The following is a 23382-nucleotide window of genomic DNA, read 5'->3' as shown; positions in this document are numbered from 1 at the left end:
ACTCCTCAAGTCTCTGCATCACATCTGTTTTCTCTTTTGCCAGTACAGAGTGCTACAGGCTTCGTAACAATTTATTTCTGAATTGATTTATTATAATTGAGAATGGATGTTTCACTCTGAACAGCTGTATTAGGATGTTAACCATTTAAGTTTACATTTATGCTGCCAAGAAGAATGAACACAAACTGAATTTCAAACTTTTAATGTTCTCTCACTCTAATAGAAACTGCTGTGTGCTGTTTGTGACGGGTACAGTCCTTCACCCAAAGCTATTTTGTCTGATGATAAAACCATGAGTGTATGAAGCTTGCACATTTTTCATCTCTTTTATGACCTTATCTTCTGTGAATGGCTTCTGTGAAGGTATCCTAACTATAGGAAGCACCTGGCAAACATATATGATATCTATGCTGTGATAAGCAGTTGTGAACAAGAAAGTAGATCTGTCAGTTCTGAACTGTTCATTGTTAAAAATACTTTGCTGATTTAGCTGATTGAAAAATACATTATAGGGTGACTAACGGCTGCCATAACATTCCTAGTCAAGAGAGTTCAATAGTTACATTGTATGAGACTTTCTGTAAGAGCCTAATACTAATAGGAACAACATGGATTAAAACAGTAGGGTTGAGAAGAACTGCTAACCCATGTGCTTCTTTAAAATACCACTACTTGTGGTACAAGCTGATTAAGTACAAATTGGGAACTCTCTAATTTGTTAAAAAGATTAAAGTGAATTACTTGTTAATATTCAGGTCTCTCTCTTCCTACTTGTCAGTCTTCTCAGATGTTAGAGTTCTCCCTCTCATGTTTCTGGTAATATGTCTGATTTACGGTTTTCAGATTCCTTGACCAACTGTGCCACCTTGAATTACAGTGGTTTACCATGTTATCTATTGCATAAACACTAGGATATTAGAAAGCACATTAAAAATCTTTGAACTGTTTTTGAAGAGCAACAGAAACAGTTAATGCTGTTAAGAAATTGTAAGGTCAAGATGAAAATTCTATTCATATTACGGTATTGAAGTTGTTTGAATAAGACTTCTTTTTTTCCTCTTAGTTAAGCAGTATTTTGTGTATTCAGCACTTCAACGTAAGGCAGAGATTTGTTTCACTTAACCTTAGCTGGCTAAAGATAGGTTCGTAGTCTAAGCTGTGTGTTTCAAAAAATGATTCGTTTCAACTGCCTGAGACACCAAGAGGGGCCCCATATCTCAGGCATCCTTGAATAGGATGGGTCACTGTGGAGGTTTCTCTCGTCCCTGTCTACAGGAGCGCCTACCTACACAAGTAGTCTGGACTAGCTTACCTTTCAGACATCTACGGTTAGAGAAGATGAATTCTGCTCAAAGTGTAGCTTTAATACCAAATATCGAGAAATAGCTGAAAGTCCAGTAGGCTTAATTGACTCATGACTAAATGTAGTATACGATATTATAGATTCTTGCTCATACGAGTCTCTTTTTCATGCAATAATGTTCTTTTAAAGGACAGAATTCACTTACTGATCTTAGTAGCCAGAAGGAGAAACTTAAACAGAAGCAGGTTTTGCTTCATTTCAGAGTGTTTATCATTGCCAATGCTTCTATATTACTTTAGTGTTGATGTTAAAAAGTTATTTCTCCTTTAAATTAAATACAAAATGTAACTGAGCAGCACAGTGAAGAAACAAGCATGAGAAAAAAACAAAATAATAGGATTAGATAGGAATCAACAGGTTAGCAGCAATGTGAGTGGTATGTATAAGGCAAAAAGCACTAGATTTTTCTTGAAAGGAAGAAAAAAATAATGTCCTGGATCCAATTAAACATCTACACCTGTAAATTGAGGAAAAATTTAATCAATTTAAAAATTAGTAGAAAAATATAAATATAAAAAAATAGTCTTATTGAGACAATTAGTGAATGAACAAAAAGAGTAATCTATGGAAAGAAAATAAATTCTGTAAGGAAATAAACTCCTTTGTGCTAAACAGATGTTAGCTGCTAAAGTAGCATTAAGTAAGGGAAAGAAAAGAAAAAAAGCTTGAGAGATGTGTTTTGTTATTAGCTCTTGTGCTAAGCCTCCTTTTGGCTTGTTAAAGTTGCAGTGTCTCCAGCACCAGGTGGATTGACTTGGTTGTGCATTTCCACCTGACTTAGCGGAACCTGGGATAGACTTGCTTCATTGATGGATTCTGAAATCCACAGTGATTGTTTGAAGTTTGAAATGATGAAGTTTGCTTCAGTATGGAGGGATAGTAGTACGAGGGAACAGGAGAAATCACTGTTGTGGTATTTCAGGTGTATAATGCATGGACTTGGTAGTTGGTGAATAATAGAAAATATTGATGAAAATAATCTAAAACACTTCTAGATGCAAACCAAAGTTTTCCTTAATGTAAATTTTACACATTTAGTTCTACTGTCTTAGCACAGGACATGCATTAATTCATGAAAACTTGATTATGAAAAACACAGAACACCATACTTCATGAAACACTGAAAAAGCAAGTTAATGAAAAGTTAAGCCATCTGCTAACATACATTTTCAGATCTTTCCTCATCTCCCAAATACTTAATTAATGTGTGCTGCAGGTTGTATACCTTAGCTGTAATTCTGTCCTTCATTTGCCCTTCAGCCCAATGTTTTCACATAAATTTATCTTCCTCTTTCAGTTCTAATTATTTTGTTTGGTATTCTGATTGGTTGCATTGATTGAAAGAATGCTCAGATTTGCATGCAAACACCAGGTTTGTCTATATTATAACCTGGACATTCTTTTATATTTTGGAGCTAAAATTTCCTGTGCTTGAGCTCTATAGAAAAGAATTCTTATTTCTAATATTTTTGTTGTTGTTCTGATTTAGTCTATAGAGATCTGTTGTTCACAGTGGAAGAAGAACATTTTCTTTAGTACAAAAATTCCATGCAAAGAACATTTTAAGAGCTTTCTGTGGTTATTATACAGCTTGAGTTAGACTCATAATCAGAATGGCCCTTGCTGTGAAGTGCTTTCCAACATCTGGGAGAAAACTCGGGTTGATCTTGCCAGGTTTGAACACAAGAAAATTGTCCTTTGTGTCTCTCCAGTAAAGAGCAATTTGTTGCAGCTGTAAGTAGCTATGAAGGTAGACATATGAAAGAAAAAATACCTGATAGGTTCTTCAATCCACCCCAAAAAATGCAGAGTTCTCTTTCATTACTAAAAAGCGACTACACAAATGCTAGTTCAAAATAGGGTGGTTGTTTAAAACCAAACAATTACTAAAACTACTTACAAGAATCTTGATACCTTTTTCAGAACGTGAGTATTTAGGACTGTTTTCTGAAAGGTAACTTCACATTGAACTGAAACATATGAACTTCAAATGCCTGGGTTAAAATTATACAGTGTGCTTAACAGAAAAATTGTACTAGATATTTGTGTTGTCTTTAAGTGCCAATGAATACACTGGGCTATATTTTTAGTATTTTCAGTATTATGAGTACACCAAACTATATTTTTGTTATTGAAATCTGGAGTGAATATAATATTGTCTTTGTGTGAGAAGTAGTTTACCAGGTTCTTATACTTAGGATTTGAAAAACTGTTTTATGAAGGCAAGGAAGAATGTGTTATTACAAGACATTACATGTGCACATGAAGTTAATGCTTTATAGTGTTTGTATATAATCATGTACTTGAAAACTCTGGGTCACAATCTTATCTGGTATAAATATAGCTCCAGTGATAACATATGGGAATCTGGCATGGCTTGTTGTAATCACATTTCTTTACCTATGTTTCTAATAAAAGCTTTTGTTATCATGAGTGGGGAAAAAATTACAAGTTACTGCTTAATTGTGCTTTTTACTCCTTGCTCTCCTGATGTCAAATCAACCAACAGTCTGATTTTCAGAATCTAAAATACACAGGATTTGTTTTTTAGTGCTGCCACTTTTCTGTGGGACAGTTTTCTAAAATTTGCTTCACAAATGCTAAACAAAATTAATCATAATTCAGTCCTATTTGACTGATGTAGTTAATTGTGTACACTTGATTTTTTCTTCCATTCTTCATAGAGTCATTCTATGCAAGAATTTCTTGGTTTGATTAGTAGTAAAAAAAATCTACAGATGCAATAAAGTACTGTCCTGGATAAGTTAACAGAGCTTTCACACATTACTGTGGCCAGAGTATTTTGTGTTAATACCTGAACCTCTCAATGTAATTTTTTGTAGCGGCTATTTCACAGTATTTTTGCATGGAGCTAGCCTAGAACCTTTCTTTAACTGGAATAACTGGACTTTCAACACGGAGTTCTTCAAACAGAAATTGAATTGTCATCTCTAAAAAAGTAACCTTGTCATAGTTTTCCATGTGTCCTATATACAGTTTTGTAGTGCTTGTATAGTGTATAGTGAGTATAGTGAAGGAAAAGAGACGATCTCGGGTACTTCTGGATGGCGAGAACTCTAAAATTCATCAAAAATGTTGCATTTCTGTAGATAAAGCTTGATAGGGAGAAAATTATGATAGGGACTTGCTGGTAAATTCTGACCCTTAAGGGCCAAATCCCATAAATGCTGAAATAATACCGAGTAGCTCTTCACTAGTTGCCTGAAAAGACAGAATGTTTAGTGGACCATATTTTTGTACTGTCATTAATCTGCAATGTATAAGAAACCATTAGATGTCACTTCAAGAAAACACATAACTGAATACATATGTTCCTGGGGAGTAAGAGGCTGATTTCTTTCTCCCATTTGTGCATACAAACTTAATGACTGTTTGTGTGTTGTTTTACAGAAGTAGGTGCAAGTTGTGATTTTGTTTTTTAAGCATATGGTGTAAACACTGATTTCCAAGATTTGTCTTTTAAGAGAACTGGAAGATACTTGGATATTCAGGCCTGGTTTGAATCACTGGGAACTCACAGATGTTTACGTGCCTAATAATGTATTTTTTAATTATTTTATCTTTGTTTATAGATATTAATATGTTTTCACTTATGCATGTAAGCAGTTTGGATATTCTAGGAGCTCTGCCTAAAAGTCACTATCGAAATATGTCAATACTGTATTTCTTTATTTTTTCAGGCAATGAAGAAACCATCCAGGAGGCAGCAGAATCTGATGGTGATGCAAGGTCAGAGAAACCAGGGCAGCTTGCTGTGGAGACTGAAGATTGGGATGGGCCAGGTAGGAAAAAACAACTGAAAGCCAAGAGAAATTTCCTAAATTAGATTCCAATATTTTTTGTTATTGCTATTTTAGTAGATGTGTTATGCTTTGCACTGATTTTTAATGGACTGTTTCTTTTATCATACTTTGAAGTCCAGGATATTGGTGGATAAGTACTAAGACAAAGTTCTTGAGTAAAAAATGGTTTTGGCTGTACCATTTTATCAATTGTTCAACATAAAATGCCTTATGTACCTGCTTGATACAAAGTAAAATGTTCTTGCTGATTAAAATTTTAGGATTAAAATTTATCAGTAAGTTCTTAGTTACATGGTTGTATTGAGGTAGAAGCTTTTCAGCTCTGTTTTCTGAGGCCAGAAGACCTACAAAATACCTGCGTCTCTTCTCAAGCTTTGTGCCAACATTTAGTGACATGGTGAGCTTAACAAATAGGTATGGTATCTACTGACATTTTCAAGGGCTTTGTTTACCTGTTTTAGTCTGATAGAAATCATTTAGCACACTTGGTCATTGATTTCAGTTGAAAGAGAGACTCTTACATTGCAGTCAATGAAGTGTTAGAACTTCACATTAAAACAGTAATTCATGGTAACATTTTCTGTTATGCACAGTGAAGATGGTGCAAGCATAATGTTGCTAAGATGTAAGTTGTGATGTCAGTATGGGAATACTCCCCAAGTGTCTGTTTAATATAAATATTTAAACCCTCTGTTGTACCATAGAAGTACCTAAAACAATGGAGTAAATTGTATTTCTCAGGCAGCTCTACAGTTGAATTCAATGCGATGTTTTCATGAGTATGGACTTTGGAATGGGCCTTAAAAATCTATTGACTATATTTTAATAGTGCTGTTGGAAATCATGTATCTGAAGCCAAACATACTCTCAGAATAGCTCTATCTCTTACGGAAGTTTTCCCTAAACAGGATGAGCACATCAGAAAAGAGTTCCAGAAGTGTTCTATCAATAATTTATAATGCAATAATAATGCTTCATTAGAAAAATTCGTATATTTCAATCATATTTTCATCCTTGCTTGATTTTGCAAATTACTGTAGGCTCTTCATGAAGAGAAGAACAAAACTAATGGTAATTTTCTGAAACCAGCAGCTGGAAAATATAATGCAAACAAAAATGCAGGTGTAGTATATATAATTATCAGGATGTGGTTTAAAATGTTTTTAATGATAATACAGAAATAACCTGATATTGTATATAAAGCACTATGGTGTCATATGAAAACAAGATTCAGTATTATAATACACTACAGTACATTTAAAATAATACAAAAGGTACATTTAGATGTAACATAATGGCTTTTTCTGGCTTCATAGTAGACTTAAAGGCTGTTCAGTGATATGACTTGTTTTTAATTTCATTATAAATAATCTATATCTGAAATTGGTAATTTTTTGTCACTTTTTAGTTTTTTAATGTGTTTCAACATAGTTGAATATGTATTTTATGGGCTGTTACTGCTTTTCAGATGAGCTGTCTTATACAAAAGTTTTATGACAGTATGGAGTAAAGGAGTATATTTTGTTGGGGAAGAATGATCAGCCAACCAGTAAGATGCGTATATTTCTTGTAATATTTATTGGTGCTTTGACATAAGATGGAAATCAAAGCTGAATGTGGAGAACTTCCTTTTGACTTCAGAAAACTGATGACCACCAAAATGAAATAGCAGCTTTATTTTATTTAAATATTGGTTCTTTACAAGGGCATAATACGTATGAAGTAAGGAATTATTATATGCCTCCTGCCATGCTTTGCATCATGCATGCTTTCTGAAATGAATTTGGTTATTTATTGATACAGAAAAAGAAACAGTCAACGGAAGATAATTTTTGACCATGCAGTACAAAGATAACTTTTTTTCAGATCTTTCAAGTAAAACAAAGCATTAAATACTTTGCTTATTTAGCAACATATTTTAGCACAGCAGGAACAACCATTAAAAACTTTTCTTCAGCAACTTTACTAACTTGTAGCAGAGGTGCTACCTCAAAGAGCAGATGACCATACATTCTTTGTTATCTGGTCTGTCTCTGGTCTCCTTACTGAGATGGAGCGCTCTCAGAATCCAACAATGACTGTGTTCTGCATGATCCAAGTTGCTGTCAACTGATAAAATGAACTGTGTCAACTCAAGGATTCATATAAATAGTAGAGCTGTTTTGTTATTTTAATTTTTTTTTCTTTTTTTATCACCAAGGGAATATACTGTTTTTTTCAGAGCCAGTACTCGCCAGGCACTGAAGTTCTGTGAGTTATTCATTAGCAACAACGTACTTATGGATGAGTCAAAATTAAGCTTCCGGCATTAATTAGAGTTTTATTTTGTTTGAAAATTTGCATTGTTAAATGGTTTGCATGCATTCCCAAGCCTTTGTAATTAGAATATTTCTATGAAGAAAAATCTAAAGCGAAAAGTGCTGTAGCTTCAAAGAGTTTCTGCTGAAGCAGTCTTTCAGATCGCAGTCTTGTGACCTCCACGGACCATCAGGGAATTGAAGAGATAATGCCTGCTCTGTGAAGTCACTTTGAGTGTTACCTGAATGTTTTTTAAACTATCCTTAGTTTTCATTTGCTTTGTCCTCACTTTTTAAAAATTCTTTTTAATAAGAGGACTACTCTGAAACAAGGGAAACTGAGGTCAACAGACTATATATAGACACACGGTAAAAGACTGATCCTTTTTCCTTTATAGCCTAAGTCCAAGGAATAGAAAGAGTCTGCAAAGCAAGACTGGGCTTAAACAATTTTTTAATGACAAGACTTGTTTTTTAAATGTGGAAGCAGAGGTCATTTTACAGCCTTAAATAAACTGTTTGTTATCAGGTGGATGCCTTGATACATGTAGATGTGTATAGTTCTGTAGGCTTTGTATTATTGCTAGGATATCAGTACATGTAAGGCCAATGATCAGTATTTTAACATGTAATGAACAAAAGGCAGATTTCCTGCATGTCTTCTACAGACCATCCATCATATGAGAGAATAGGATCATTCCATTTTTTTGCTGGATGTCTGCTTTATGTAAGACCAAAAACCTTGGGGAACTGTAAATTAAATATCCTAGAGGTTCCATGTTTTCATACCTGAACTTTCTTAAAATTTCAGATACCAGGCCCCTCAACTAAAGTATTGTTGAACTCAGTATAAGGAAATCATATATTGTATGCCATCTTGTGAGATAAAGAAAAATTGTTCACAGAATTAGAAATGAGGTCTTGTTTATCATCCAATGGTCATGCCTGTATTGGTGAATACAAGTTCAGTCCACTGTACTTCTAATTTTAAGAAACAGCAAATATTAACTATCAAAAAGGAGAAAAGACTTGAATGAAAAAGTATGCATTATAACTTGGAAATGTTTAAAAACTGTTTTTTAGATTTCCCAAAAAGCTATCATAAAAGTGAAGGCAATGTTGACTTTACCTAGAAGAGAATTAAAAAATACAGAAAAATCCAAGTTTAAAATGAATAAGAAGGCAGTGGATGTAACCAGATGCTAGGAACTATAATACCTGGCTAAAAGAAAAAAAGAAAAATGTAACTAAAAATCTATCAGTAGCTTCATTAACAACAGTAAGATGACATTTTAAAATGCTGTGAGAAAAAAATCATTAGAAAATTGGTATTGATCTGTTTTACAAGTCAGGACTCCCAATAGTTACAAGGAACAGGAAAAAAGGCAGAGGAATTTAAATATTTCTAGTCTGCTTAAAACATATTTGTGCTTGAAAACCAGTTGGTCTGTAATGGCTGTACTTCTGAACCATTAACAGACGATCAATTTGTTAAACCTGCCAAATCCTAGTTAATTTAAATTTTTAAACATTTGATATTAAAATTTAGTTTAATTTAACTTTTTTAGGAGCTAGGTGACCAACTGTCCCAATCATCTGACTGCAGCTTTCAAAAGGGTTTGAGATGATGCAGAAATTCTAGAATAATAGAGGAAAAAATCATGTTGAACAACGGTAAATCAAGGCTGTTATAGATAATGACAGGTTTGTCCACATGGCAGTGGTCCCATTGGAAATGATGGGATAAGTGATGTAAGACCCTTTTACTAAAGGGGGATTAGTAAGAGCGCCAATCTGTGCAGGTTTGTGGATAAAATATGTCTTATAAAACCAACTTAATATGTAAGAGTGAGCTAAAGTATATTAGTTCTTTGCAATATGTTTATAATCCAAAGAAAATAAAGTAATGATTAGGTATTGCTATTGCCAGATCTGAATAGCTTGGCACATTAGCCGCAGCAAAATTTCAATTTCAATGTAATTAAATATTAAGTCATGTGCTTACAAGAAGGTAATAGAAGTTTTACTACAGAAAGCAGTGTGTCAGAAAAAGTTTTAGGAATTTCTGAAGCAGAATTGAGCCTAAAAGATACAGTTGTAGCTAAAGCATGTTTAGGTTCTCAAATTACCTTGCTTGTCTGGTTAGCAGTCTTGTTTGATGCTGAAACGGGATTCTGTCTCCTGCATTCACACGTCAAGAATGTTGTTAAAATTTGAAACAGATTTAGAGAAGAGCCACTAGAATGTTGAAAGGGCTGGTATTATGAAAAAGTCTCGGTCCTTTTCCTATTTATTTTATCAAAGAAAATATTAAAGGACAACCTGATTACAAACTACTTTAAATTCAGAGTAAAAATCTGATAACAATGGGCACCTTTTTCTAGCAAAAGTATCAAAAGATTAAATGGACATTGAAGCTCCACAATTTCAGACACAAAGAACAGATTTTAGTGCTTTAAAAGTTAATTATTGTAAGATTTTATGAAAAGTCATTTGTCTGTTGTTAGAAATATTTACATTCAGGATGAGATACTTTGCTAGAGAACGTGATCCAGTTCTGTGGTACACACTGGACTTTTTAAATGGTTTAGATTCCATCGGGGCAGAAGTTGGACTGGTTGACCATGATAATTCCTTGCAATTAAAATAGAATGAATAAATGGATATACTCTATATTAGTTTTATAAATACCATACCATTTGGATGCATTTATAGTGAATAAGTACTAGCAGTCCTCCACATAAGCAACTCCCAATTTTTATTTCTCCAGTACTTGTGTACTCAAGCTATGTTAAGAATGATAACTTCTCTGTGTTCTTTTAAGTTCTGTGTTCTTATTTGGTAATGATGGAATAAAACAATAGAGTAGAAGACACTCCATACCTATTCTGTGAGTTGTATGTAAGGGAAAGTTCTTTCACTGTAGACAGATGGGACACAATTTTCTAGTTCTGACTAAGCCAAAAAGATTTTCAAAACCCACTACACTATCCATCCTATGAGCTCAGCTGACTTTCTTCCCACAGAGATCCAATAACAAGTGAGTGTTTTGGCCATTGGTGAAGTTCTGCCTTTTAAGACAGGGAAATATTCTCTGTGTTAGCAGTTGTGGAGCTCAGTATAGGGCATCTACAAATGTGAAATTAATGTCAGTCAGAAGATCATGGTCCTAAGGAGGAACTGGATCTCTCTCTTAACTCACATGCAGTAGACTGTCAACTAGATTATCCTTATTCCCTGTGTGTGCTCTTAATTTCAGAGCCATAAAGAAGCACAGGTTTCTTGCAGAACATGCTGATTTTGTGAATTGGATAGTCCTGAAAATTAGTCTCAGAAGTTCTTTTGAAATGTACCTGAATTTTTCTTAGAAACTGAAAAGATGTAATTTGTCTACATATCCAAAATAAAATAAAATAAAAAAATGCAGTGGAAAATAAGACCCAAAACTCTTGTCAGTTTATGGTAATTTCTTATGTATTGTTTACATTAATCTCCACATAAAGTGAAAGTTTCCCATGTGTAAAATTCTACCTCCAGTAAATCAACAGAACTTCTGCTATAGATAATAGTAAAGCAGGATCAAGTCACAACTTATGTTACAGCTCAGAAGACCCATCATCTCTCATACACATATATCAGAGAACCGTTGAAAAAATTATGAAGGATAGTTAAATACAGCCCAGTATAGTTTCTTTTAATTACTATTACAGGTTGGAGTTTTTCTTAAAATGTATCAGAAAGTTTTAGAAAAATAGTAAACTGAAAATTAAATAGTACTTTAAAATAATGATATACTGAGCTATGCAGCTATTCATGTTTAATAAAAGCGGAAGTGCAACAGGCTTTCATTTGAATTTGGAGTATTGATTTAGCAAGATGTGGATCAGAAAGGTTCTAGTGAACATCTGAAATACCAGGTTCACATTTTTACCCACTATAAAATGTACCTTGAACAGCTTTTCTGAATAGATTTCCTGTAACCATTCACAAGAATCACTGTAAATATTGTTTGTTGGGTTTAGTCTGCTTTATTTAAGTAATACTATAAACAGTTTGGGTTACAAAGCAAAACTGTGTAATGTAGATTGGAATCGTTGGTAGGCCACTGCTAGATGGGAACAGACTTTAATGATAGTCTTTCCCCCCCCCCCCCCCCCCCCTTTTTACTACTTTTTCTTTCCTTTTTTTTTTTTTCCCCCTCTCTTTTTTTCTTTCTTTCTTTTTAAACCAGTCCAAAGAAGGACTTGGAGATTACTGTCCTGATTTTGTTTCTTTTTTGATTGGGGAAATGTGGTAGATATAAGATCTTGGAAATGCTATTTGATGTAAATTAACAAAAATCCATGAAACATAGTTAACCATAGATATAGTCTGACAGTAAGAAGAATATTGTGAAGAAGCAGAGGAAATCATAGAACGACTGTGTGTTACTCTGACAGTGAATCGGTATTATCTCTGCTATCAGATAATGCAGTTATCATTAATTTTCACATTTGCATTTCAATCTTTGGAAGGAAATGACTCTTGCCGGATGAAGATAAGAGCTCTGTACCACTATAATGAACCATCATTTTATCCTGATGCTTTGTATCCATATGAAAATGAGGCTGGGTGGTGGTGTGGTATGTGAGGAGGGGGTGTGTGGGGGTCATAGAAACATTTTAACAAAGTGTCAAAAATCACTACAGACTTTTGGAGCCCTTTATGAAACAACAGGCAGTCTAAATAAATCTTTAGTGAAGTGGATATTGGATTAAAAGCAGAGAGCTGGACTCCCATATTGGGGGTTGGGAGGGGACCTTGGAGGAGCAAGGGAGGATTTCTGCGGATCTTGATCCAGTCTCCATCACTAGTTTGGAACTAGCAGAAGGCCATGTGAACACAGAATAGCAAAAGTAAGGGCATATTAGTCATCAGGTTAACCCTTGCACTGCAGGTCTTGTTTCAACACTTGAATACTATTAAGGTAGGTGAAGTAAATGCTAGTGGACCACTGTCTTCACGGTTTGGATTCTGATACTGGAGCTGTTCTAAGAGGTTACCACACCTATGTATTAAATGCAGGGTCTAAAATAATTTTCAGTCTTGTATATAGAATGAATCCAAGTCTTAAGAACTGTAACGTTCCCAGTCCTTTCCCATGCATAGCCCAGATGTGTTGCTTATCTAAAACTTGATCTGCAGAACTCTGCAGGGCATCATTCCATTTAGGTCTCATTGACTAAAACCAATGTTCCCCAAGTACTCTTGCACTATATTCAAATTGTTTGATCTTTGTGGTCTAGTTAGCATCTATAACTTGCAGACTTCATCCATATATTTTTGAGACTCACTGCCAAATGTCTGCTAAAAGCATGAATTCTTGAGGTTTGCACACCTGCGCTATTTTTTTTTGTAAGATAGGCTGAGATTCTTACATGATCAAATTATTTTAAGAGTTGATATTTATATATACAATATTTTAGAAGTCATTCTTAATGTATAACTTGGGACTATTTGTAGAAGCACCAGGCTATCCATCTTACCCTGATGAGCTGTGATTGATGGATTATTCTGCTGGCTGTAGCAGCTGCTTCCTCCTGCAGACTTTTCTCAGGGCCTTACCCCTCTGCTCTTACGTGCTGAACACATTTCTGTCTCATAATGAAAAGATGTAGGGCTGAGAACTCTAAGGAAAAATAGACTACACATGTGTTAGTAAGTTCAGTACTGGTGGAAGCTGAGTAGTGTATTCTTGTGAAGTGTTAAAATGGTTCCTGGCTTGATTTTGGTTGAAGCTAGCTGACACTCTTCCCAAGCAGATCCCAAGGTGCAGGAATTAAAGTCTGGCAGGGAGCATTCTCCAGAGGTAGTTTGTGTGCAGTCACCTGTTCAAAGTCTCAGGAAGTCTTTGAACTTTTTTGAACTTTGAGCTTTTCAGCACATAAATATGGCCATATTTGGCCACAGCGCCCAGAACTGGGTTTTGTTGCATGTAATTAACCCTTTTTTATCTTTAACAGACATACTTCATAAAGAAATTGCCTGTTCTTCAAGGCAATTGATCTTGTTGGTGGGCTCCTCCCTGTATGGGCCTGAAAGATGAGAAAGTGAGAGTGGCTGTGTCATCTAACATAGAAGTAACAAGCAAACGTTTGCTGTCATCTTACCCATGTGCACTGTTGACTTTTGTGGGAAACAGGCTGCTGCATGACCTAGTGAGCACATGTAATAGCAAAAATCAAGTAAGGGGGATAATTTTAATTTATGGTCACACCTGACGATGAAATGATGCCCATTAACCAGAAATAGTGATCACCAAAGCTTTAAAAGAAAATTGAGGCATAATACGATTCCCCTAAAATCATGTGAATAGGCAGTACTAGATTTTGAAAACTAAGAGATATTTCCTGTCTTGATTTCACTTGTTATGGTGACTTCTGTAGCATCCCTTTCATGATTCGAGGTGCAAATATAGTAAGATTCTGTAAACTTGGAGATTAGCATTACCGTACTTGACTTGCAACTTGAAATATCAAAAAGCAGAGAGTTCATCACTGAATACTGGAGCCCTTGTCAAGCATTTCTACTGTTTTGTCAGTTGGTATGCCATTTCCTTGTCACTGTTTCACACAGTTAACAAATATATGTGAATTTAATTTAAAAATCACTTGGTATAGAAATGAGCCTAGTTTAGAAGTAACATTTTCTTGTATGTACACTTTGCATTTGAAGAACTTTAATTTTATTTAAACAACAGCCTTTCAGAATATTTTCAATAGCACAACTTCATTTTTATCCTAGTCAAAATGCTTCAGAAAAGTGAAACTATCTAAAACTTTGTTTGTTTGATCGTATTAATTTACTACTCCTGATCCTTTATTTGACCACTTGTGAAATATTTACTTGGCATTGCAAGGCTTTTCATTTTCAGTGTATTAGGTGTAAATTGTTCTTTGGAAAGCATCTTAATCTGCAAGTGAGCAAGTTTCCAGACTAGGTAGCCTTGAAATTTATCCGGTATCTTTCAAAATTCTTTTGTACTTGTGTATGTCCAGCATGAGGCAGGAACATTGGCCTGACTTGTAAAAGGCATTATACTCTGAATGAAAGGTGGTACATATTAGAAATGTATTTTATTTTGATTAGCATTTACGTTTCAGGCACAAAAGACTTCTTGTTCTCTGAAAAAAAGTTGATAGCTGGGAAAGGCTTGTGCAAGGGACGAATGATCAGATTCACTACGTACCTCACTTTGGACATGATACGCTATATAGTGGATATTATGTAAAGTACAAATCCCTGTAGGTCACACAGTGAAGGACTCCTAGTCTGTGAAATCCTGCAGGGAATCAATGAACATCTGCATTACAATACATTGTTTCTTGTAGTTTCATGCACCAAGGGACCTGCAGAGGCTGGCAGAAAGCTTTGCACTTTTCAGCTGTCTCCACTGTAGTTTGGTCATAAAGGCAATATAACACCCTGGTAATTGCAAAGGACTAGGAAACAATGTCTGGTTTTGGAAACAGATGGGTGAGAATCAAAAGGGACATGTAATCGTTCCACAACTATTTTGTTCTTTGTTGTGTTTTTCTCATTAATTCAGCTAAGATTATTGCATGCGGAATACTGCATAGTAACACTGGCTTGAACAACTGAAGGACGGATGTGTTAATATATTGAACTATATACACAACATAGTGCTATTTAACATGCAAAGCTGTAGTCCAGCAGTTAGATGCAAATACTGGTGAGATGCTAGTGACTTTATTTCTTAAATTGGCAGGTTTCAGTTGGTTCCAGTGATGTATCCTGTGTTTAGCCTATCATTGAAGAAAATATTTTGATTTTCAAAATACATTTTCCTCCTTCCCCTTTGAAAACTGTTTTATTTATGCTTTCTTACAACATCATAGCACAGAAGTTGGAATAATACAATTAAACCAACAAGAACGTAATCACCAGGAACCATTGTACTTCCACTCAAAAGAACTAGCTTTTGCTGAGAGTAAAAAATTTAATGTGACATGTGAGTGACAAACTGGGTACCAGTGTTTACCCACAAAATTACAAAGTTTGGAATGGTTCATTCAGAAAAGGAAACAGGACATTGTGGTCACGGGACTTCGACAGAGTCCTAAAGGCAAAATTCCTCTCTCAGTTCTGACCTTGACTTTTCCAGTATCTGTGTTCAGCTCAGTGAGACCAGCTTAACACACATTTGGGTTTTTAGGTTTTTAATTACCACATTTCATTTTTTAGGGTGCTTTACCATCACATGCTCAAAAGAAGGATATGGACTGAACAGTAGATGTTATTTTCTCTCCTTGGTGTAGGCTTCAGACAAGGGTATGTGTAAACCATCTTGCTATGATAAACTCTTCTATGCAATCACTCAGCACTTACTCACCAACATGGCAAACATAAGCATGGTTGTCTTAATAGCATCAGACCTCATTTTTGTTCAGTTACAAATTTTTTTAGCTATTTAAACATGTTCTAATGGAAACAGTGAGAAAGCCCCAAACCAAATATTCAGAAGTATCACCCAGAGTTAAAACCAGTAATATACCTATTCTGATACTTTGGTAGGCAGAAGCAATAAGGCTTAAAGCTATGTTTGGAAAGCTGTAACTGCACAATGGCCACTATTCCTAGTTTTTCCTGCAGTCACCTGATTAGCTTAGACCTTCTAAAACAGCTGTGTAGAGGACATCTGAGCTCCTGTTTTGGTTTGGGTGATTTTTTTTCCCCGCAAAGGTCTCCAAATGTGCTTTGTAATAATCAGGGCTGATTCTAAAAAACTATTTTTAATTTATAGCACATTAAATCATATTTGTGGGGAAGATGCCTGTGTGCGCCTGTTTTGCTGGTGTGGGCAACCAGTACAGTGTGTTTATTGCATCTTTTATAATATATTACAGAAAAAAATAATCAGATTGCCTCATCATACTCTTTTCTTTTGCTCCTCTTTGCCTTCCTCAAGACTGTTAAGAAATGTATTCAAGCTGGAAAACTTGAACAACCATATTTGACTTTGCATCATATTCTTAGGGATTACAGATAGAAAAACTTCATAGTGTTTTACATAATTTTGTCTTAAGTGAGTATTGTAGTGTTATGTGTTGACATATTGTTTGTTATAAAAATAATCTGATATATTTCAAATATTGAGGATAAAGTTGTAAAAATCATATTTTACATAGAGAAAATACTCAAGGTGGGTTCATTCAGATCTATACTTCTCTGATTTTATGTCAATATGGTTGCTTCAATATTAAATATGCTTAATCAGCATAAAACCACAATGATGGATTATTGTGGATAATTTAGAAAGACAGTATAATGTATATTATGGACATACTGTTCCAGAGTGTTGCATATATGCATTTTGGGCTGGGGGGGTTCTTGAAAGAGAATGAATTTCAAATTACATCATTCTGTGAAAAACCTCTTCATTAAGTTATCTGAAGTTTGATACTTACACTATGGTGCCAGAACTACTAATCAGTTCATAAATCTTTGGCTTGCATATATAAATACTAATTCCCATAAAAAAAAATGACTATCTGGACAGCACTCGATAAGCATTCACTGAGAATTTTCTTAGGTGTAACACAATCCTGTTTACAAGGTTGGTGTAATGCAACATTGTAAAATGCTTCATTTGTTTGTTATGATCTGATAAAGTATGTATAATTTTAAACTTTATTTACTTAATATTTTTACTATTGTGATTTCTACTTTATGATTTTTATTGACTTGTTCTCAAAACCAAACTTTTTTCCCTGCTTACAGAACTGCTTAACATTTGATATTGACTGTTTTTCAAAGTATGTATTGGATCTCAAATTTTCATGGAAAATTCCTTTAAGAGGTGCTCTCTAAATATGTGACTATTTCTAGCAGCAGAAAAAGAAAAAAAACCCTACAACAAAACAACAGATATTTTGGTGTGTTGCAGTTCGATAAGAGCTAGCATTTAGTTTAATTACTATATCCATAACATTTTAGCCATCAAATTTTGAGCCTCTTCCAAGGAAATTATTTTTCTCTCATCTTGTCCTGCTAATCATTGTTTTAATAGTTACAACTTACCTGATTTTTTTTTTCCTGTATCTTTATGCCACAATGCATGAATCATCTGGAATGCAAGAATGGTGTGGTAAGGTTGTTGACAGGGATGTGAATGGGAGACAAACAATGTGCATTTTAAATGGTATATATGTGCCAGAGGACATCTTCAGGGGACACAGGAGAAGTGTTCTTGTGTGTTGTTATTGTACTTTCAAACATGTGATCTGACAGAGCAATGGACGAAGAGCATTGGACTGTTGTAAAATGATGCACAAAGTAAGCTTCAGATTGCTTTAATACTTTTGTGTAGGCATATATCTGATTACAGAAAATCAGTTCTTGAATTCTGCCTTTAGTCAATATATTCTACAATGTCATATGTGTATTGACAAGCATAATGTAATAGATCAGTTGCTCTACTGATTCATTTATTGGTCTCACACTGTTCAGTGTTCTAATGCTGGGATACTCAGTCAAGAAATTAAATACTGCTCTTAATAGCTAGAAACTGTGAACCTCCCTATTAAAAAGCTTTTTGCTATCTGCTTGCTTTTTACTTTTTCTTATAAAGGAGACAAAAAATGTCTTGAATATGTAGGGAAGTATGTCACATTACCCTCACCATTTCTCAGCTTCTGGGACCATTGCCCTATAAAAATGCTATGTGCATTTCCCCAAAGCTTGGACATATCACGATGCTTATCTAAAGAGAAAAATGATATATTTTTAAAAGAAAAAATGCTGACCTAGTTAGTGAGGCTGAAACCATTCATTAATTAGAAGTCATAATTGCAATTACATGGTAAAATTAATTTATCATGAAAATAATCCTATCAGTTTTCCTTTTTGGAAAAATGGAACCAAATTATTTTAGCAGCCTGTATTCCTTAAGGCTGATAGTACAGTGATATCGGTTTAGAGTGAATAAAGTAATCAAAGTCTATTTTCAAGATCTGAAATTCTGAGACTGCATCAGTGATAGTTTATATATTATATAAGATTCACTTGAGTTGTAATTTTGTAATTACATATAATATATAAAGCATATACGCACAGATAAATGCATAAAAGGAAAATAGTGTGCTGAAATGTAAGAAGAGTGAGTTGAAGATAACACAGCACATAATATATAGAAAAATTCATGTAATATGGCAAGTATGCTGCAGCGTATGAAACTCAGAATGCCTTTTCTACCCTCAGGCTATTTAGACTTCCTTGATATTCAAATCTTAATGTACCTTAAATGGAAATTAAGGAGGTCCACCTTGCTGGACCTCAGGCAGACTTAGCAAGTAGTGCTCCTTGGGGATACCACTTTATGTATACATTTTCAAAGATGTTATATCCATGAAATATAGTCCTTTGATGACATCATAACTGTGAAATATGACTTTATTTTGCTCACCAGCAGTCAGAGCTTTGCTTTATCTATATTAAGCAGTCTGTATGCATAAATAAAGAATAGCAAATACTGAAGCTGACTGCAGTAACATAACACGGCCACCTTTGGCTGGAGTACTCATCACTCCCTGGGATGCCCTGGTTGATGTTAGGGGAGTATTTGTAGAGTAACATGCTGTCGAATATTCCTAAGCATAACATTGTCTTCTCTCCAGAAATGTGGTAGTAAGCACTGTGGATACTGTTAGACAGCTATATGCCCAAAATCAGCAATAATTTATGCTAATTTAAATTTTAAGAAGGGGCAGAAATTTGTTATTTTGTGTCAAGGTAGTCAAACTTTGTCTTTAAATATAAAGGATCTCAAAATATATCATTAACATTTCTGGTGCTGTTGAAGTGAATAGAAAAGTATACTTTGATGCCAGTGGAGTTAATATCTAGCCTATTAATTGTAGAATTGTAGAGTGGTTTGGGTTGGAAGGGACTGTAATGATCATCTAGTTTCAACCCCTCTGCCATGGGCAGGACCAGCTTCCACTAGACCAGATTGCTCAAAGCCCCATCCAGCCTGGCCTGGAATACTGACAGCGATGGGGCATCCACAGCTTCTCTGGGCAACCCCTGCCAGGGGCTCACCAGCCTCATAGTGAAGAATTTCTTCCTTGTATCTAATCTAAGTCTACCCTTTTTCAGTTTAAAGCCATTACTGCTTGTCCTATCAGTATGTGTGTTTGCAAAAAGCCCCTCCCTAGCTTTCCTGTAGGCCCTTTTAGGTACTGGAAGGCAGCTATAAGGTGTCCCCAGACCCTTCTCTCCTCCAGGCTGAACAACCCCAACTCTCTCAAGCCTGTCTTCATAGCAGAGGGGCTCCAGCCCTCTGATCATCTTTGTGGCCCTCCTCTGGGCTCGCTCCAACAGGTCCGTGTCCTTCTTATGTTGGGGGCTCCAGAGCTGAATGCAGCACTGCAGGTAGAGTCTCATGAAAGTGGGGTGGAGGGGCACTGGTTGATGTATGAATGTATATAATGAATGTAATGTATATATTCATTTGCATAAGACTCACAAAGACTTACCTTTCAGGAGAAAGACTGTTAGCCACAGTCACGAGGGGAGTGTTCATCCACCTGGACCTTGTTATTAATGGGAGATAAGAATAAATATATTTATGAGCATCTGAAAATATCTTAATTCAGCAAGTAAAAAGACTTTATAGAACAGTGGAAGGAATACATGCTTAAATCTTTTTTCAGACTAACCTGGCATTTGAATAAAGAATCAACAATTCTTTATTTCTTTCTCTCGAAGTAATGAGGAAAAAAAAATTACTTTTAGAAGAATGTTTTTCGTCTTCTAGGCTCCCATCTTTCATGGCATTTACAAACATTTAATTTAATGCATATGAGCATGCCATTAAACAAAGAACTACCCGCATGCATTAAGTTAAGCACATATGTAAGTGTTTGTATGACTGTGGCCTTAGGTCAGAAGCTCTTCCAGGAAGAAGCAGCCTTTATCATTGTACTTTATACATACTCAGCAGACTGTTAGCTTGCATAAATTATTAGGGATGCAAATCGAAGCAATGCTAAAGGCCCCTTTCCACTTCTCTGACAATGTAAAAGGGCCTTAAAGGTTGAGTAAATTACTTCAGCAAGACCCAGAATTCTAAACACAATAAATAAGGACTTCAAATTGTAATGTTTTGAGTTTCTGTTAATCACAGAACATTGTTTCATGGATTTGTTTGATTTTCAAACCTCCTTACAATTTTGAAACTTTATTTATTAAAATATTTATGTTAATAGACAAGATGTTTTAACTCATGTACTTTTATAATGAATAGCATTTTTTCTTTTGAGAAGTAGGAGATAAATCTTGAGGCTGGTGTTCATTTCACAGCAACTTCATTGTTAGTGGTGGGATAGTAAGGTCTTACATAACACATTCTTTTTGTTTCTGCAATCCTTTTTTTTGGTGGTGGTTTGTTTTTTTTTTTTTTAAGTTTTAAAAACCCCATTGGATTTCAAGGCTCTGATTACAGCAGTGAGATACAGTCTTGTGGTGGCATAATGCACATGACCATTTATCTTGTTTTATTTGCTAGTACTAAGATTATTGCTGTAACTGTATATATTTTTGCTGTAACTATATATAGGAATATACCAATATTATGAATTCAGAGGAGAAGATGTTAAAATATTGCCCAGGGATAGAAAAGGATTGTGATATAGAAGGTCCAAAATGCTTCTAAGGACAGATCTTTTCTTAAAGAAACATAATATTTTTTATTACCTTTTACATTTCTTTAAAAATAAAAAAATGCCATAAATTTAACTGAAGTGGTATTCTGAAATGCCCTGTGTGAAGAATCAGCGGTTCTTAGTTTCTTCTGAAAATCACTTAAATTTACTGCCTATTGTTTTAATTATTAGCTAAGTTCAAGCAGTATCTCAAATTTATGACTGTTGCTTGACGATTTTCTCAAGTGTCAGCTGATAAACTAAACTTTATCTTAGCACATAAGGAGAATAAAAGAAGATTTACCCAGATAAAGCTCTTATTTTCTCTATGCAAGTTTCTTAATTGTGGCCCATTCTGTTTATATTTTTTGCCAACTTTCTATCTTCAGTTTTACTTTTGTACAGACACTACCCACTGTTCACTTTTTGCCTTCCTTATGCAATATTTGTAATAATAAAGTAAGTCCATATATACGTTTTTTAATTAACCTTATAGGTATGCATTGTGAGATAAAGGACATGAGATTATTTATCTGCATAAATTTACTTCATATGAAAACTTTAGCACTTAAGCTTATGTGCGGTTCTCTCTTGTAATCGTGGCCCAATGGTACTCACCTGTTGTATTTGTCACCCCTACCTTCCTGCTTGCACTTGTGTTCCCCATCACACACCAGACAGTCACAGCATGGTGGCTATCGAGGTGACAGTCCAGCAGTGGTTAGTGGAGTACATGTCTGTCTTTACATTTTGGTTTCTTAAAAATGCTTCACACAAAATGTGCAGTAAAGAGTCTGTTTCCTCTGTTTCCCCAATGTACTTGTACACATGTGCTAGAAAAAATGTCATTTTCTTTGTCAAGTTTAATTTCTTTAAAAAAAAAGAAAAAAAAAAAAGACCACAAGCTTTTTTGTTGTTTGTAGTCATATTTGATCATTCATAATTTCCGATCATCTGCTTTTATATTCCTGGTCTGATTTTGTTTATGCTTTTAATTTTTACTCTACTCTGTGTTTAGTCTTTTTCTGTCAATTATTTCCTTTGATTCTGTTAAAGTTCTTTTTCCATGTAGTGTGTGTCTTGCATACATTACATTACATTACATAACATACAGTTATAAAATATCTCTGTTTTCTCTTCCAGCACTCCAAATTTATTTATCTAGCTTCCTAAGTTTGGATACAGTGTTTCCTATGGTATTTATGAAAAGTATAGAAAGAAATGAGCACACTATTACTATTCTTAGCTTTGCTGTATTTTCAAAGACCATCCGCTGGTGTTCATTTGATATTTTTTTCCTCAGCTATGTATATAACACACACACATGTATCATCAATTCAATGAAAACACCACAGAGAAAATGAATTTTATGAAATTGGGAGGAAGTTTGCAGCAAACAGTGGAATATATTGGTGTTATATAGCTATCTCATCAAAAGGTAGCAAATGCACAAGACCTTTTGCGCTTTTCAATTTGAAAGAAAATTATTTCATTAGAAAAAAAAGAACCATCGCTCTGGATGTTGGAGAATGCCAGAGCCTGATGAAACCAGCTGAAGAGACAAACTGAGTGTACGGATGCAGATTAGCCTTCAGAAGATGAGGGTGTAAAAGGGATTTAATGGTAGGATGGATTATAGAAATCCTTGTAACAATGTTAAATAATTATAGTTCCAGCCGAGATCAAAGCAGTGCTGATTGAACCCCCTCAAGCTGTTAACACGGAGTATCTTGAAGAAAAAAAAAAAAAAAAGAAAAAAAAGGAAAAAAAAAACCCTCTGAGATTGGTCAGCCTGCACTGACACTGTCCTCTGATCTGGGGAAGTTCTGGCTGTATTGAAGCTACAACTCATGGGGGAGGGAAAGACAGAGGGAAGAATTTATCAGTCTAAGTAGCCTATTTGGGTGGGGGTTTTGTTTTGGTTTTTTTTAAAGGGAGGAGGAGGGGGCTGTTATAATCAATGTTATTGGAGTTCACACACTGACTGAAATTGCAGTAAACTTCTGCACAATTGGCTTCTTTCCATATTGGAAAAAGGATTAAATTTTCTTTGCAGAACTCTGGTCTGTAACAGAAAATAATTAGACTTCTTTTTCTCCCCCCCCCCCCCTTTTAAACTACAGTTCCTATATACATACCTGCCCAGAAACAACTATTAGTAGCGATAAGTAGAAGAATGCCTTTGTAGTAGCAAT

The 23382-nt window shown here is 34.9% G+C and overlaps 1 protein-coding gene across 3 annotated transcripts in view; it reads left to right on the top strand.

Annotated features, from left to right (window-relative positions):
* Positions 1-23382, top strand: part of ZFPM2 (zinc finger protein, FOG family member 2) — a 321740-nt gene that overhangs the window by 74448 nt on the left and 223910 nt on the right. For all 3 annotated transcript variants that reach the window (XM_056333072.1, XM_056333074.1, XM_056333071.1), the window contains one exon: positions 5065-5166. In XM_056333072.1, the coding sequence (XP_056189047.1) occupies positions 5065-5166 (102 nt within the window). The remainder of the gene's footprint in view (positions 1-5064; positions 5167-23382) is intronic.

The sequence above is a fragment of the Falco biarmicus genome, chromosome 3 (assembly GCF_023638135.1).
Source record: "Falco biarmicus isolate bFalBia1 chromosome 3, bFalBia1.pri, whole genome shotgun sequence".
NCBI lineage: Eukaryota > Metazoa > Chordata > Aves > Falconiformes > Falconidae > Falco > Falco biarmicus.
The sequence above is the reverse complement of the archived record's forward strand: the minus strand, read 5'-3'. Positions and strand labels throughout refer to the sequence as shown.